Source organism: Pogona vitticeps, chromosome 1 (genome assembly GCF_051106095.1).
Source record: "Pogona vitticeps strain Pit_001003342236 chromosome 1, PviZW2.1, whole genome shotgun sequence".
Lineage (NCBI taxonomy): Eukaryota > Metazoa > Chordata > Lepidosauria > Squamata > Agamidae > Pogona > Pogona vitticeps.
In genome coordinates this window covers 315,819,822-315,835,430 of record NC_135783.1, presented here as the reverse complement: position 1 = coordinate 315,835,430, position 15,609 = coordinate 315,819,822, and the positions used below count along the sequence as shown (strand labels likewise).

General features: G+C 43.9%; 2 protein-coding genes across 18 annotated transcripts in view; one reads left to right on the top strand and one right to left on the bottom strand.

Moving 5' to 3' along the window:
- The window catches only part of RALGAPA1 (Ral GTPase activating protein catalytic subunit alpha 1), a 208,115-nt gene extending 197,463 nt beyond the window's left edge, over window positions 1-10,652 (top strand). For 11 of the 17 annotated variants that reach the window (XM_072986375.2, XM_072986376.2, XM_078392386.1 and 8 more), the window contains one exon: window positions 9,469-10,652. Coding sequence is in view for 11 of the 17 variants with exons in the window: in XM_072986376.2 (XP_072842477.1) it covers window positions 9,469-9,617 (149 nt within the window). In the remaining 6 variants the exon portion in view is untranslated. Of the gene's footprint in view, window positions 1-7,246; window positions 8,727-9,468 lie in introns of those variants that run through there. The other 6 variants (XR_013544636.1, XR_012082600.2, XM_072986374.2 and 3 more) reach the window with 3 other exon arrangements.
- Window positions 10,653-11,832: 1,180 nt separating this feature from the next.
- INSM2 (INSM transcriptional repressor 2) lies at window positions 11,833-14,371 on the bottom strand. The gene has a single exon (XM_072986370.2). It carries the CDS (start codon window positions 14,076-14,078, stop codon window positions 12,681-12,683), a length of 1,398 nt encoding a protein of 465 aa, XP_072842471.2. The 5' UTR covers window positions 14,079-14,371; the 3' UTR covers window positions 11,833-12,680.
- Between the last annotated feature and the right edge of the window lie 1,238 nt (window positions 14,372-15,609).

Below are 15,609 nucleotides of genomic sequence, written 5' to 3'. Positions count from 1 at the left end.
AATAAAACTTGTTAATCTTAAGGTACTACAAGACTTTTTGGTGTTTTTTTTTTTCACAACAGACTAACACAGCCATCTTTCTAGAAATATTTTTTCCCCAGTTTGATAATACAGCTTTCTGAACTGTGTAGTCTGTGAGAATTGGCTGTGATGAAGGCTATGATCCTAATGAACCTTACATTACTAAATATTAAATACTAATTTATTCTGTTGGGAAGGATCAAGACCTGGTTGTATTTAGAGTAGTCCCATTATTTTAAGAGGTTTGTTCTAAACATATCTGGATCCAGACTGTTAATTTTATCCTCTTTTAATCTTATAAATACTTTTTCCCCAGCATTTTCCCATCTCTCTGACTCTAGAGAATGGAGTCAACTGTAGAGGGTCCATGGGCTGCTTACACTCCTTTTTTCCAAACCAGAAATGCTCCTGTGTGTTTGGTTTTTTAATGGTATGAAGGGAGGTGGCATTAAATGGTATCGGAGTAGTACTGAAATGGATAATCATGCTCCTTGGAGGCTTCAAGAGAAACTTAAGGCCAGGGTGAAGGCAGGATCTCGGTGAGTTCTCCTGGCCTGGCATGCCCCCATCAGCTGGTGGCAGGATGGAAGCCCCTTTCCTGTAGGGCCTCAAGCCGCCGCCACCCCGGGCCTGTAGGAGCCCTCATGCTCGCACCTTCCAACCGGCTTTGGCTGGGGCACCCGCCAACGGGAGAACATGGAAGGATGAGTATGTGATATGGGCTGTGCTGGGGGAAGGGGGCCCAAGGAAGTACCCTATCCTCCTTTCCCCCACCAGCAAAATTTCACATTGGCTGGGAGGCACAGGATCTCCCCCACCCCGTGCTTGTTCCCAGGGTGGCCCTGCCTCCCCACAGCTGCTTAGCCAGCAGTCTGCTTTGATACCCCATAGGCACTGAGGCAAAGGGATCGGTGGGACCTGGGCTGGGTGCTGGTGTGGTGTGGAATCCTTCAAAATGGGAATGAAAAAGAGAAGAAAAAAAGTGAGTCCCTGTCAGAGGCTTCCACTTTTTTGCTGCAGGTAGAATCACACTGTTTTGAATCTTTTCCAGTGATTGCCATCACTGGAACTAAACCAAAGCAAGCCTTCTGGTATGAATTTGTTAATATCATGAAGTGGCTTAATAAAGAAAGTAGAAGCAAAACCACTAAGGTGGGGTTCCAAGACAGTGAATAATTCCCACCATGGAACTGATAAATCCAGAGGTGGGATAAGATTTTAGTTGAAGAGGAAAAGGCCTAGGTAAAGAAACGTTGGCTCCTCTACTTCCTGGTCATTGTTTATGCATTTTAACAGCGCAATCCTGTATACTCCAAAAAAGTGTGCTGCTTATATATCACCTTATAGCACTTCAATCACTCTCCGGGTGGTTTACAATTTAATTATGCAGGCTACAGATTGCCTCCTCCCCCCCCCCCAATAAGCTACAAACTTAATTTACAAACCATGAAAGGATGGGAGGTTGAGTCATCCTTGCACCAGCTACTTGACCCCATCAGAATTAAAATCAGGTTGTGACCAGAGTGTTGATTGCAGTGCTGCAGTTCAACCCCTGCGCCATGAGGCTTCTAAAGTGTGCTGTGTATATACCACCTCATAGCACTTAAAGCACTCTCTGGGTGGTTTACAGTTCTGAAGTATGCAGGCTATACATTGCCCCCAACACAATCTAGGTACTCAGTTTACCCTTAATGAGCAAGCCACTTCAGGATATCAGCAAATTAATGATTTTGTTTGCTTCCCAGCAGGAGATTTTTTTTAACTGTACTGTATAACAGACTATCACTGATGTGCTGCATCAGCTATAAACATTTTTAATATTTTCTCTCATTTTAAGGGTGATAGTGCATATACAGTTTTTAAAAATTACTTCCCCTGCCCCTCTGCCAAGGAGCAAAGGAAGTGATTAATTTCCCAATATCCTGAACTGGCTAATTTATTAAGCCACATCAAGATACTGGCAAGAGCAATCTCCATGTGAACCACTGGGCTTCACTGTTGTTACATGCCATCAAGTTGCCTCTGACTTATGCCAACCCTATTAATGAGAGATTGATCTAGTCAGGCCCAGCTGTTCCGAAGCAGTCCACATGAGCTTGTTCCTTGCCACTAACGTAGCCACACCCTTAGAAATACAGTTAGAAATGTATATTCACAGTAATTTAATGATATATATAATTTCCCCTCATTGTATGAACAGAAAGCAGGGACATGCTGAAGTCCTTCCCTTCTCCTTCTGCCCCTTGCAGTCCCCTGCATTTCTTCTTCAGAGCATCAGGGAACCTACCACATATTGCAGACTGTGTCTTACTGATCCTGCTGTGTGATAGGGACAGTCAGGAACCTAGCATGAATGTATAATGTTGTTGTTAATTTTCAATTTATTCCCTCTCTCCCAATGTAATCCCGTAAAATGCAGAGCACTGTGTTTTCTAGGCTCCCTGACCCTCTGAAGAGGCATTCAAGGGGATAGGTGTATAAAAGGAAGACTTGGGCACCATTTCTCTAGTGCCACATTTTACATAAATGGAGGGTGGGATTACAAGAAATCATTAAATCAAAAAGAGAACAAATATTAAAGAACATTGCTGGTAGAATATTAAGTTAGCAGTAGTAGGAAGAGACACTAAAAGTTTTATAATTTTATATTCAAAAATCAAGGGGGTTTAACGGTGTAGAAGCTGAGATAACAGGAGGAGGAGGATAGTGTACCATTAAGTCAATTCTGACTTATGGTGACACTTTCCAAGGTTTTCTAAATAGAGAATACACAGAAGTGCTTTACCAGTCCTTTCTTCTGAGGGCACCCCAAGACCGTGCAACTTGCCCAAGGCTACTCATGGTACCTTTTCTCCCAGGAAACACAATAGGGAATTGAACTCCCAACCTCTGGTTCCACAGCCAGATACTTAAATCACTGAGTTTCCAGCCAGCATTTGGTTAACAGGATATTCTTAATTAAATATTTTGAGCTGGTTTTTAATAAGGTACTTGGACAGATTTGAGGATATAAATTCCCACATTTGTCAGAAACAGATTTATGGCTAGAACTGTACTACTCAGAAACTGAAACACAAACCATGTAGTCACATGGATGTTTAGTCGGATGTAAATATTATGTGTTCAGTGAGGCTTATTCCAAAGAAAGTGTGTATAGGATTCTAGCATAATTGAAAACTATCTGTTTTAATAATACTGTTAGAGAACCCATGATGCCTCCTAATTTATATTTGGTTTGTGCTTAGTGATGGATTCCCATTCTGGCAAAAAATTTACATGCATAAATAATATTGGTAATATTCTCAGGAGAATGATGAGTGAATATAATTGTAAACTGTCTTTAGAAAAGGGAAACAAAATGACCCGAGGAGTTGCTGTGCCATGATATTTCAAGATACTTCTTCTAATTGTATGCTAGATAGCTATTGAACAAATTGGAAAATTGGCTGCAACAAATGAGATTATAGCAAGAGGGAAGGTTAGTTTTAGCAGAGGAAGGATAACATGATCAAGTATAGTATGTGTTTTTCTTTATTAGCAAATATGTCCAAAAGTGTAGGTCCTAATAGACATTTGTTTACTGCTTTTGTAGATCTAACTGCTGTATTTAGGTACAACTAATTGTGGTATAAATTGTAGAATACCAAAGTAGTGTAATAAGTAATTTTTATTAAATTACACAGTTATGAAAACCCCACTCAGATAGCCATTCACTAAGGGAAAGCTTGTCTGAAGAGAAAGGACTTCATCTACTTGTGGAAGGACAGTAAAGATGGGACCAGTCTAGCCGCCTGTGGGAGAGTGCTCCAGAGTCTGGGAGCAGTAACAGAGAAGGGCTTCTCCTGTGTCCACCAAACGTACTTGTGAAGGTGGTGGGACCAAGACAAAGGCTCATGATCTCAACACTCAAGCATAAAGGAAAATGCAGTCCTTGAGACAACTTGATCCAGGCTATTTAGGGTTTTATAGGTTAAAACCATCACTTTGAATTCTCACTGGAACAGATTGGCAGCCAGTGGAGCTGCTGTAACCCTGCATCCATCCCCAGTTAGCAACCTGGCTGCTGTGTTTTGAACCCACTGAAGTTTCCTGATGCTTTCCATAGGCATAGAGTGTTTTACAGTAATCCAGCTGGGATGTACAGTGGTGCCTCGCATTACAGCGTTAATTCGTTCCAGCGAAATCGCTGTAGAACGAAAACATCGTAATGCGAAATTAAAAAGCCCATAGAAATGCATTAAAACCTGATTAATGCATTCCTATGGGCTTGAAACTCACTGTCCAGCGAAGATCCTCCATAGCGCGGCCATTTTCGCTACCCGTGCAGCGAGGAATCCGTCCCAGAAAAGAGCGGGGAGCCATTTTTTTTAACCCAGTGGCCATTTTGAAACCACCAATCAGCTGGGCGAAAATCGTCGTTTTGTGAAAATTAGTTCCCGAAGCAGGGAACCGATCATTGCAAAGCGAAATTTCCCCATAGGAAACATTGTTTTGCAATCGCAAAAAGTTCGTCGTAATGCGATTTCTTCGTTAAACGGGGTGCTCATCTTGCGAGGCACCACTATAATTAAGGTGTATGTCACTATGGCCAGATCAGACCTCTCCAGGAAGAGGCACAGCTGGCACACTTGTTTTACCAGTGTGTCAATGCATTCCTGGTCATAGCTGAAACTTGGGCATCCAGACTCCAAGACAAATCCGGGAGTAACCCCAGGCTCGACACCTGTGTTTTTAGGGTCCTTAGATGTCCCAAGAATTTTCAAATAATAGTAAGGAAAATGGGACTTGAAAAAGAATTGTTATGGCATCTGCGATGTACTATTTAAACAGATACACAAAAATGCACTTCTACAGCATTGGATTGAGTCTTTACTCCACCACCCCTATAACTGGAAGGTCTCTTTCTTTGAAAGAAACCAGGATGCAGAAGACGTCACTGAGACTGAAAGAGAGTCCAGTAGTTAAGAAAGGAGGCTTGTGTGAGGAGGGAGTGTTTTAGTCTGTACATTTCTCCTCTAAAGTGTTCCTGACAGTAGTTAATTGCCACATAGTGAAAAGTAACTTGTGAAGATGCTCTCATTGTCATTCTTAATTTTTTGTAGTGTTTACTGAAGATTTTGGCCGTTTTCTCCAGTGTACTTGTTTTAAGTCTTTTCCTGTTATTTCCAGATCTTGTTTCTCTTTCTGTAAACAACACTAATTGATTTTAAGACCACATGAATACATTACCAGAGCAGAGTGGAAACCATAATCTTCTGTCTGGATTCATTGCTACTGTAGTATTATGACAGATCATGGATTGCTATCATGATCATGTGGGTGTAGATTACAGTTAACATTATGGTGATGACACTCAGGTTTGGGTAACACCCCTGTAATCTGCACAATTAACTCCTGATTTCTTTTTTCACTTGTTGCTAGAATATTAATCGTTTAGCAGCAATCAGACTGTTTGAGTTGTTTGAGTGACAACTTTTGCAGGTTTACACTGTCTTTATTACACTGGGACAACGAGAATGGCCTACATTTTCTAAACATAGTTATACTGTAGCTTCCCATACCTTCTACTGTTTTTTCTTTAGTAGTGGAGAGTGTTAACATAAAAATGTTTTGTAGTCTTTAGAAGATGGGACAAATATAAACATAATAATTTATCTCTCCCACCTATATTTTAAACTGAAAATTTCGATTACATGTTTTTTAAAAACTTATTTAAAGCAGGTAATCCAAATAGCAGATGGTTTTGAAAAAAAAATCACTCAGATATGATTCAAAACAATGTTTTTTTAAGATTGGTATAATTAAAAGTTCTTCTCAAAGAACAGATGCTCTCTGGTCTTCCTTTGCCCCTAAAAATCTGATCCACAGGGCTGGGTGACACTGAGAATAGTGAAAAAGAGTTTGGGCGTATCAAGTGAAATAAGTGAAAACCAGCTCTCCCTCTTCCATTTATGGAAGGCAGTACTGAATTCCTCCCACTTCAGCAGATGGAGTAGAAGGAAACATCAATGCAAGAACTGCTTGTATTCATGGAACAGCACCATTTTGGATGATACCTGTGTTGCAGGGTGTGGAGGTGACTTGCAGTGGCCAGTTCCATGATATTTTCATTATTATACACACTTCAGTAGCCTATATGTCTTAGCAAACTAAATCTAGATTAATTGTGCTCTAAACCATTTATTGCCTTTCAAGGTAATATCACTCATGTTTTTAGGGTCTGGTTCTCTGTATTTATCAGTAGAGACTTTGCTGCATAATTACGGTTTTGCTTATACTTAATTGTGTTACGTTTTGGGTTTGTAGTGAAAATACATGGAAATACCCAATAAATTTAAATGCATTATAAGTTGAAGAAGAAATTATGGAATAACATACTCATTGCTGTAAAAAAAATCAATAAATTCCTCTATTGTTATCAGGAAAAGATCTTTATACTAGCCTGAAATGCTATACACACAAAGGATTGGAATAATTTTTGTTGAACACCATCTGAGTTCTTTCTGAATTAACATTTCCTGGCTTCACTAGAACTAAATATATTGCCCTTACTTTAATTTTTATTCCATATAAAATAATTATGTATATAGAAAACACATGAAATAGCTGGGTTTTATCTTTTTTCCCCCTGCAAGTTGGTGAATTTCACTGTTTCATATTCTCAGTGAAATATGCTTCAGATCTGTATTAATTAAGCAGAACCTTATAAGGAACTTTTTTTTTTCATGTGACTTTGGAAGACTCTCTGTCTACTAGAGCCAGCTATTGTCATATGAATGTTTAACCTAGCTATCCTTTGGTAGAAATGAGTAAATTATTTCAGAAATATTCAGACATGTTGATATCATAATGGTTTTATCAAATTTCTAGCAATGAGCTTGCTGGATCAAAACTATTTTTATAGAAGTCTTCTTTTCTTTCTTTTTTCCCCTTCTTTGGTTTCTTTTGGTTTTGGTTTTTGGGGTAACCTGTAGTCGGTGAGTATTCTTCCGGATCGTTGCACTATTGGTTCATTTTTGCATACTGATGCATCCCTCTGTAACCTTTAGCATGCACCTTAGCAACATAACAAATTCTAACTTTCTCCTTTCTGAACTCATCTGTAAATGCCCACCAACCTCTGCTGTTTGTGTCTCATGTCTCACACCTGTTATCTTTTTATCTTTCTTCCCTTTTCCTCACTTCTGTCCACCTCTCCTTCATCACTTCTTCATTCTCTACAAAGAAAGAAATGGTGTGATATTTCTTCTCCTTCCCAAGCCACCACTAGAAAGCATTGGCCACTTCAAGGTAAAGGGCAAAAGCTTGAAACGGAAGGTCTTTCACGCTAGCTGTGAATGGTATGCTGTGCAGAGCACCAACGGTGACTTTTTATGCTCTACCCCACCATTTGGAATGCTTTGAGTCCTTGTAAAACTAGAACAAGATAGAATTTCTGGATATTGGTTTATGCAGGGGAAAAGTAAGATTTCTGGTTTCTGTCTCTTTTTTTCCTTCTTCAAAAGGCACAATTTCCTGCTGTCACTATCATGCCTTTGTATATTGTTTGAAGATACTGGGGCTGGATCTTAAAAAGAAACATTCCCATTTGGAAAGCAAAGTGAGGCTTTTGCCAGTTTCTGCAAGTGCTTGGCCAAGCAGACACAATAGTATTTGAGTTATTAGATCAGGCTTATGGCAATGTGCGTTTAAAGCAGTGTTAGACTTCTGACCCAGCCATCATAGTTTGCACTAACCTGTTTAGGAAATCTAGCAAAAGGAAAGCTAGAAATGTGTCCTGAGATTTATCTGCTTTCAGGAAGAACCCAGACATGAGAGAGCAGGCGAGAGAGTAACTATGAGATTAGTAAAAATGTTGTCTTAGTGTGGTTCTCTGTATTAGTGTGTGTACAGGTTTTTTATAAAGTTAAAGTAATACAAAATATGCAGATCATTTTACAATGGATTTTGTATCCAAAAATAAAAATAATTGGTTCCAGAAGAATTTTGAAAGCTTGTGTATCATATGGGATCCAAAGAAATCATAAATGGAAAACCTCAAATGTACAGTACTGGCAATTTTTCAGAAAGGAGCCTTGCTGCTTCAGCTCCTCATGCTACTGATAATGTTAAAAATTAGGGGGACCATTTGAAGCTAGAGTTGATGTAGTGCTTGGGCTAGTAGCTGGGAAAGGAAATTAGTAACTTCTGTGCAAATAGAAGTGTCAAGTCTGACACCGTTACCTCTTTCCTAGCACCCGAAAATCTGCTATATGTGTGGTTATTTGAATTTGACCTGTGTGAAATTTTAAAGATTATGCCGAATGGTTTTATCATGGCTATGTCTCTAGAAAAAATAGTTTAAGTATTCTATAAACCCCAGTAGCACGCCATATTGTAAAAATTTGGCCCACTGATTTCAGTAGTATTTCTTTGCTGCCTTGGCTTCAAATATAAAAGTGAGGGAGAAAAGAAAGAATAAAAATCACTGAACTAAAAATGAAAAGCTACATCATGTATAATTGTTAATATAGTTTTACTCACTTAGAACTGAGTAATTTACCTGATAGCTGTATCACAAGTTTAAACTATTGAAATGCAAATATCAGGAAAATATTTTCCTGAAACTATTTTTTCCTATAGTAAGATTCAGTTAGTCCTTCCATGGAACATCAATGTTTGCATTTACTGTAGGGAAATGGAAGGATATCTCTGGTTCCCAAAAATGTGCCTCAATGAGTCTGAATGTAGGAGTGGAACTGGCCATGTACATTTGAAAAGTAACTGGTATAAATCTCTATGACAATCAGTTAGCGCCATCTCATTCTAGATTAAAACAAAGGGAGTGGTGCCTTTATAAATTTATGTTCTAACCTACAGCCTGTTTGAGCAAGCAGAATGAAGGAAGAACTGCCTTTCCTTTCTGGCAGCTAGCCACTAGTATCTAACTCAAAAGATTGATCAAGCTTTGGAATAAAAGTTGATATGTTTTGCGTCTTTAATTTAAGTTTAATCACTGCAACAGCTCTGGCAACTTAACTCCTGTGCTGTTGCTGTTCCTCCCCTTTTTGCCCTGAACATGGAAAAATGATTTTGTTTTAGAAAACAATCAGAAGTCCTAAAAAATTCATCTTGTTCCTTTTTACAAAGATAAAGAATCCAACTAGCACAATCTGTTCATGCTTCTGCCCTGTTGAATCCTATAGAAATCTGTGCATTGAGAATGTAAAGCAAAAAATCATGCCCACATGGATCCCTTTTAGTATTTCCCCACATCTTGCTTTGGTGTTATGAAGTAGTACCTGTGGAGATTAGAATTAGACTGCCCATCAGACACACATACTTTCTGTTTGCCCACATAGGGTGGAAGGGCTTTGTTGATGATTCTGACAGCTGAGCTAGTTTTGTTTCCACTACACCAGACAAGATGCTGATTATTCCAGTGTTTGATCCTTCTTTTTTCTACAGGCTCCTACCCAGAGACTCAGGCGTCCGAAGTTCCAGCAACAGCGCAGATGGACGGGCCCGATCTAGCCTCCCCCATTTCTCCCCGGACTAGCAAGAGCCGCATGTCTGTGAAATTGCGGCGGTCCTCAGGCTCAGCTAACAAGACCTGAGAAGGTGCAAAGTCCCTTTCCACCCAGATCTCAGCCTTTTTGTGCTGCATATTGGGCCTACATCCTTCCACCCTTGTGTTAATTTTAGATAACAATATTGGACTTTTATTTCAAATAAAAAATATTTTAGATTTTGTTAGAATATTTTTACCCATGTTCACTTTTTTTTACCTTTAATCTTGTAAGAAGTTCAGCAGTAAAGTAACCACTCTGTTTTAATCTCTAGGGTTGATTGCTAGCCCTGGAGCTGGAGACTGCAGGCATGTTCCACTCTATTTATTGTGCAGCCCTATCTGTAATAAAAATGTATGATTTGATAATGAATATAATACTTGCATTTCTGAAGTCCTCTGCAAAGTGCACTAGAATTCACAGATTTACATACAGGATTCATTGCTGGACCCAGATGCAACTGAAATACTAGTGTTGAAGTCATGACAGCTTTCTGCTTTCTTGCTAGTATTTTCTTTCCACTTGGGACCATATGGAACATGTAGCCAAAGTAGACTTTCTTCTTCTAAAATTTACTATCCCTTGATCTAACTGTATAATACATATGGATAGATAAGATATATATACAGTATCTGTCTCTATATAGAGAGAGACAGATAGATATGTCTTATCTATCTATCTATATATATATTATACAGTATATATTTATATGCACATGTATACATATTTTCAAGCACTTTGTTAAGTCAGTCATTTTTTCCGAGCAATGTCTGTTACTGGGTGGGAAGGAACTGTGCTCCTGTACTGGCAAATGTATACACAAACACATTCCACTCCAGATTCCTGCTATGTCCCCAGAGGTATTTTCATACCGAAGAAGAAATGCAACTGTTGTTTGCCATATTCTGCTCTAACAAAATGTAGCATGGCACCGGTACTAACTGCATGTGTAAATATCTGTCCCTCATCGGGCAACTATAGAAATATATTGATGTATTTGTTCGCCGTGTAGTATATACAAATTTGTAATGGTTGAAAGAAAAATACATGCTATTTAATAATAGAATAAAATTATTCTTACCACCTTCTGTGTGCTCTGTGTTCCACTACAAAGAGTGATTGATTTACGCAAAACTGCTCAATGTTGCTAGCTTGAGGAAGAGAGTAGAAAACAGCCATGGAATAAACATACTCTAATTGTGAGATTGCTAAGCCTACACCTTCTAGAGGTACACAAGTGTGGTCTGTACAGTTTGTTGTAGTTGATTTACTACCTTAGTTCCTCTTAGTCGTTCCAAATGTGGCTTTTTTTAAAAACCTGGTTTTAATTAGTTTGATTAAGCAGGTTAGTAAAACTGCACAAAGTAAAGCTTTTAACGTGATATAGGTTTACGATCACATTCTTAGCATCTTCAAAAGACATTTGATGGAACTCTCTGTCTTGCCTGAAGTACAACAACCTATATTTAAAATAGCAATTTGTTATGGAAGGAATTGACAGTTACTTTAATGTAAAATTGTGACTTAAGAGTTTTTGATATTGATTCTTAAATTAAGCTAAAACCATTTTCCATCTTTGTTCGTACAAATTATTTGTAGAAGTCATTGCTGAGGTGATCTGCTGGCCTCCCCACCCGTGACAAGATGAAAATATAAAGAAAATCACCTTGATAGATAAATATAGCTTGGAGTGAAAAAGAAGTAGCTGTTGTCCACCTGACTTCATTCAACAGCAGTTGCAGGCAGTTCTTGACTAGCCGAATGGAAAACTACAATAATTTACAAAGGTGTATGCTAAAGTGGTTATTTAAAAAATCATCCAAAATCTAGAGGCAGGGTCACAAACCAGGGTTCCTACAAAATGCATTAGTAAAGAAATTGGAGAGACAATGTAGTCATAGCCCCTGATTTTCTAAAAGTAACTATTTTAATGATAACCTGAAGTGAAGATATGAATGAGATATTACACAGAAATACAGATGTTCTTTGAACAACTGCTCTCTGTGCTCATTGAAAACTATTACTAAAACAATCTTTGGCTTCAAAAGTAATTTGCTACTGAGGGTGGCATGGCTGGACAAGGGCATGGCTGAAATTCTCTTGGGCTTGCTGATCTATTTTTGCTGTTTTTGCCTGAATACAGAATTTGAAAGCCTTCCTACCGCTCTGTGTCTTTGCTTTCTTTCTCTCTTTGTGAGTTTGTAAGCTCAAGTTTTCCATGAAGTACCAGGCAAATAGTTGCAATAACTACAGGGAAAAAAAATAACCAATTCAGATTTTAATAGTAATGAGCAAGAGCAAACAAGGAGCATTTTGCACAGGGTCATGTAGGACAGGACACTGACTTGCTGCTAACATCCAACTATTGTAATACAGGCACAATGAACAAAACACTTTATGGCAAATTAAATATTTTAGAAATCTCAGAACCAGGGGAGCCACATTCAGCTAATTTTACATATAAAGCATGGCTAGCACCCCTTCTGGAGAATTAATACAGTTGTCAAGCAACCTCAATGTATTTTCATCGTAGGGATAGGGATAACTAGAATGAAAGAAGTCATCCAGGGCCCCAAGTCACCCCAGAAAACCTACTCACAAGTAGGCAGAGGCTATAATATTACAGCACACACGGAGTATTTTTCTTTCTCAAGGCAGGGGCTTTTTTTTCAATCTAAGGTGGTAAGTGTGTTCTTTGCCCAACAGGTTAGCTTGATTTCCCTTTACTTTTCTAAAACTACAAGATTTACAGTACGTGTGAAAACTTTCATGAAATATGCAATACATTCTAACCCCTTTGTAAGGCAATGAGGATAATTCGTGCTCTTAAGTTAAAAAGCGTTTGGCACGATGCATTTCGAAAGTGGTGAATGTGATTCCCTTTGGCTAAGCCCTGCGATTTCCCTTAAAAAGTACTATTTCGGACAGGTCACTGGATACTGACGGGCCAGGAGTAGTAGGAGGCGGAGGAATGCAACGGCACAAGCAACTCAGATGTAGGAGGACCTTGGGCAGTCCCGAGCAAGCGGTGAGGAATGGGCCAGGCAATCTTTGGAGCCCGCTTTTCATAGTTCAGTCCTGCCGGGGGAAAGAGCCATTCGCCCAGGGAGCTTAGCAGCCTGGCCTGAGTGGCATCTGCAACAGAAGGATCTGCCTGTTATCCGAGGGGTGACACTTGTTGATGTGCCGAGTGAGGCCGGGCGAGCTGAAGAAGGTCGAGGGGCAATGCTTGCAGGAAAAGATCTGCTGCTCCCCGTGGGCGGCGCTGCCTTCGGGCGGCCCCAGGGGCAGGAGCAGCTCTTCCCGCACGGCATGCCATAGCCGGTGCTTGTCCCTGATGTCCGCCGAGGGAAAATGAGCCCCGCACAAGTGGCAGGGAAAAGTGATCTGCTGTGAAGGCGGCTGAGGCGGCGGCGGTGGCGAGGGGCTGCCGCGGTAAGCGGCGCTGGTGTGGCCGCCCCCCGGCCCCTGGTGGGTGCCCAGGTGCTTGCGCAGGTACGCCTGGCGCCGGAACGTCTTGTGGCAATAGGGGCAGAGGAAGAGCTCGCCGGGCGGGGCTCCCAGGCCGGGGCGGTCGGCGACGCTGCCGGCTAGGCTGGCGGCGCAGAGCTGGGAGGCGCGGGCGGCCGGCGGCGGGTCCCGGCAGCAGGAGCTGTCCGCCGCGCCGTGGTGCTGATCGTGGCCGGCCTCTCCTCCGCGGCTGTTCTCTTTGTCCTGGGCGGGGCCGGCCGAGGCGGGCGGGCGCGGCTTGTGCCAGCGGCGGTGAGAGGCCAGGTTGGCCGGGCAGCTGAAGATCTTGTGGCACTCCGGGCAGCGGTACTCGACGCGCACGATCCGGGAGCAACGGTGCTGGGCGAGAGCCAGCGGGTCGGCGTAGGGCTCCTTGCACAGCTGGCAGACGAACTCGCCTAGCAAGGTCGGGCGGGAGCCGCGTGGCCCCTCGGAGCCCCCTTCGGCCGCCGCCTTGATCCGCAGGCCCAGCACCGGCGACGTGGTCACCTCGTCGGCGAAGCTCAGCTTGCGCACGGCCTTGGGTTTCTTCGCCGGCGGAGCTTTGGGTCGGGGTGGCCGCTTGAGCGCGGCGGCGGGGCAAAGCGGCGCCGCAGGCAGGGGGAGCGGCACGGACACGGGCAAGGGCAGGGGCGTGCGCGGGAGCAGGGGCAGGTTTTCCGCCACCGCCAAGGCAGGCCCCAGCGGGAAGGACTCGGCCGACGCGGGAGAGCGGATGCAGCGCTTGGACTCTCTTTCCGCGGAGGCGGCGCCGTCTGCGGTTCCCGCGCTCCAGACGGCGGCCAGCGGAGACTCCGGCTGGGGCAGCTGCTGCTCCTGCTCCTGCTCCTGTTCCTCCTCCTCCTCTTGCGGAGGCGGCGGCCCGGCCATCGCCGGCAAAGGCGCTGCTGGAGCGTGAGGCGCCTCCTCGAGGCGGGGTGCGGGGAGCCCGCCCGCGGGGCGCACCCGGTAGCAGCTCCCCGGTCTCCTGCTCCGCTTCACTAGGAACCCCCGCGGCATCTTCCAGAGACACCAGGCTACAGCGCTTCCCTGGCACCGGCGGCTCCGCGTGCCCGACGGGCGTTTATACCTCCGAAACCTCTGGAGAGTCCGCGCGTCATCCTGCCTTCGGCCCCGAGCTGCCAATGAGGAGTTGCGGAAGCGAATGTCAAGGGACGGGGGGGAGAGCGGGCTGGAAAAGGCGGGAGAATCCGAGTTGGGGGAGGCGGACAGACATTTTCGCCAGCGGGGCGCCCCAAGGGGTGGGGGTGGGGGGTCCAAAAAACACCTGATTACCTCAGCTTCGGTTACGTTTCCCTCCCGCTGTCGCCGCCACTCATAGGTCCTGGTTGGCGCTTGGCGCACATTTCAGGCGCCCCCCCACCCCCATCCCACAACCTGGCCTCTCACAACACGCCCGCCCACCCGCGACCTTTGCCTGTTGCAGCTTCTTTTTCAGGCGCGTCCCGACCAAGCTTCCCTTCCCAATCTGGTGGCCAGCTTCTTGCTCCGGAGCCGCTGGCCCAAGTCCCGCGTTCATTCCCGCCGCGAAGTGTCTCCTAGGCAGCAAAGCTGGCCTTGGATGTCTTCAGATGCTTCAATGGGAAAGGACTGGGCGAGGCGTGAGGGGGTGTGTGTTTGGGGTATGTCTCCCCCCTGCTTCTGTGGGTGACACTTCAGGCAAAGCTTCGTCCCATCTAACAAGTGAATTCCTGCCAGGGCGATCTTACCCCACAGGAAAGCCAGAAAGACTCCAGCAATCCCGCCCGCCCCCAACTGAATACGGTACTCTTATTCTGAAGCGAGGGATATATGTGAAAGTGTCTTGCCATTCCTCACCTCTCTCTCTCTCTCTCTCTCGACCTGTGCTTTCGTGCTCCTTATCGCGGAAACCTGGGGGAGTCTGCCGCAGCCGACTTAAGGGGAGCGGGGCTCGGCCCTGACTGGAGCCGCAGCCCGCCCAGGAGCTGTCCAGCACCGCTTCGCGGCTGGACTCCTGGAACACGGATGCCGGCTGCGCAAGAGAGCCGGGCTGCTGCGCGTAGAACAACAGGGACGGCATTTCTCCTCAGCCGCATCTTCTCTCCAGGCTCCGGCGCAGATTTCCATAGAGCTGCAACCCGTGAGGGAGTCTTGTGGTGCTTTAGAGAAGAACAGGTTTATTGGGCCCTTCGCTTTCATGAGCCCAGTTTCTCTCCTCAAGCGGAGCTCTAGCAACGCTGAGGATTTAGCTCCCCGGGCAAATTCGGGAGGAAGCCAGTATTTCCAGCACTGGTTAGAGTTGCCTTTTTAAGTTACCACAGTGGAGGTTATCCTCCGAATCTGTTTCCACTGCCCAAGAGTGGGCCCTGACCAATGCAAACCTGGAGCAGGAACTGGCAATCCGCTCCAGTATCCTTGCCAAGAAAACTCCATGGACAGAAACAAACGGTCTCTAGGCAGTTGCAATGACTTACCTCCTCTCTACCCTTTCTCTCTGTACGCATCCTTCAGTCTCGACTGTGCTAACGTGCTCTGTATAGAGGACTTGGAACAGCATCTAGTGTGGCTG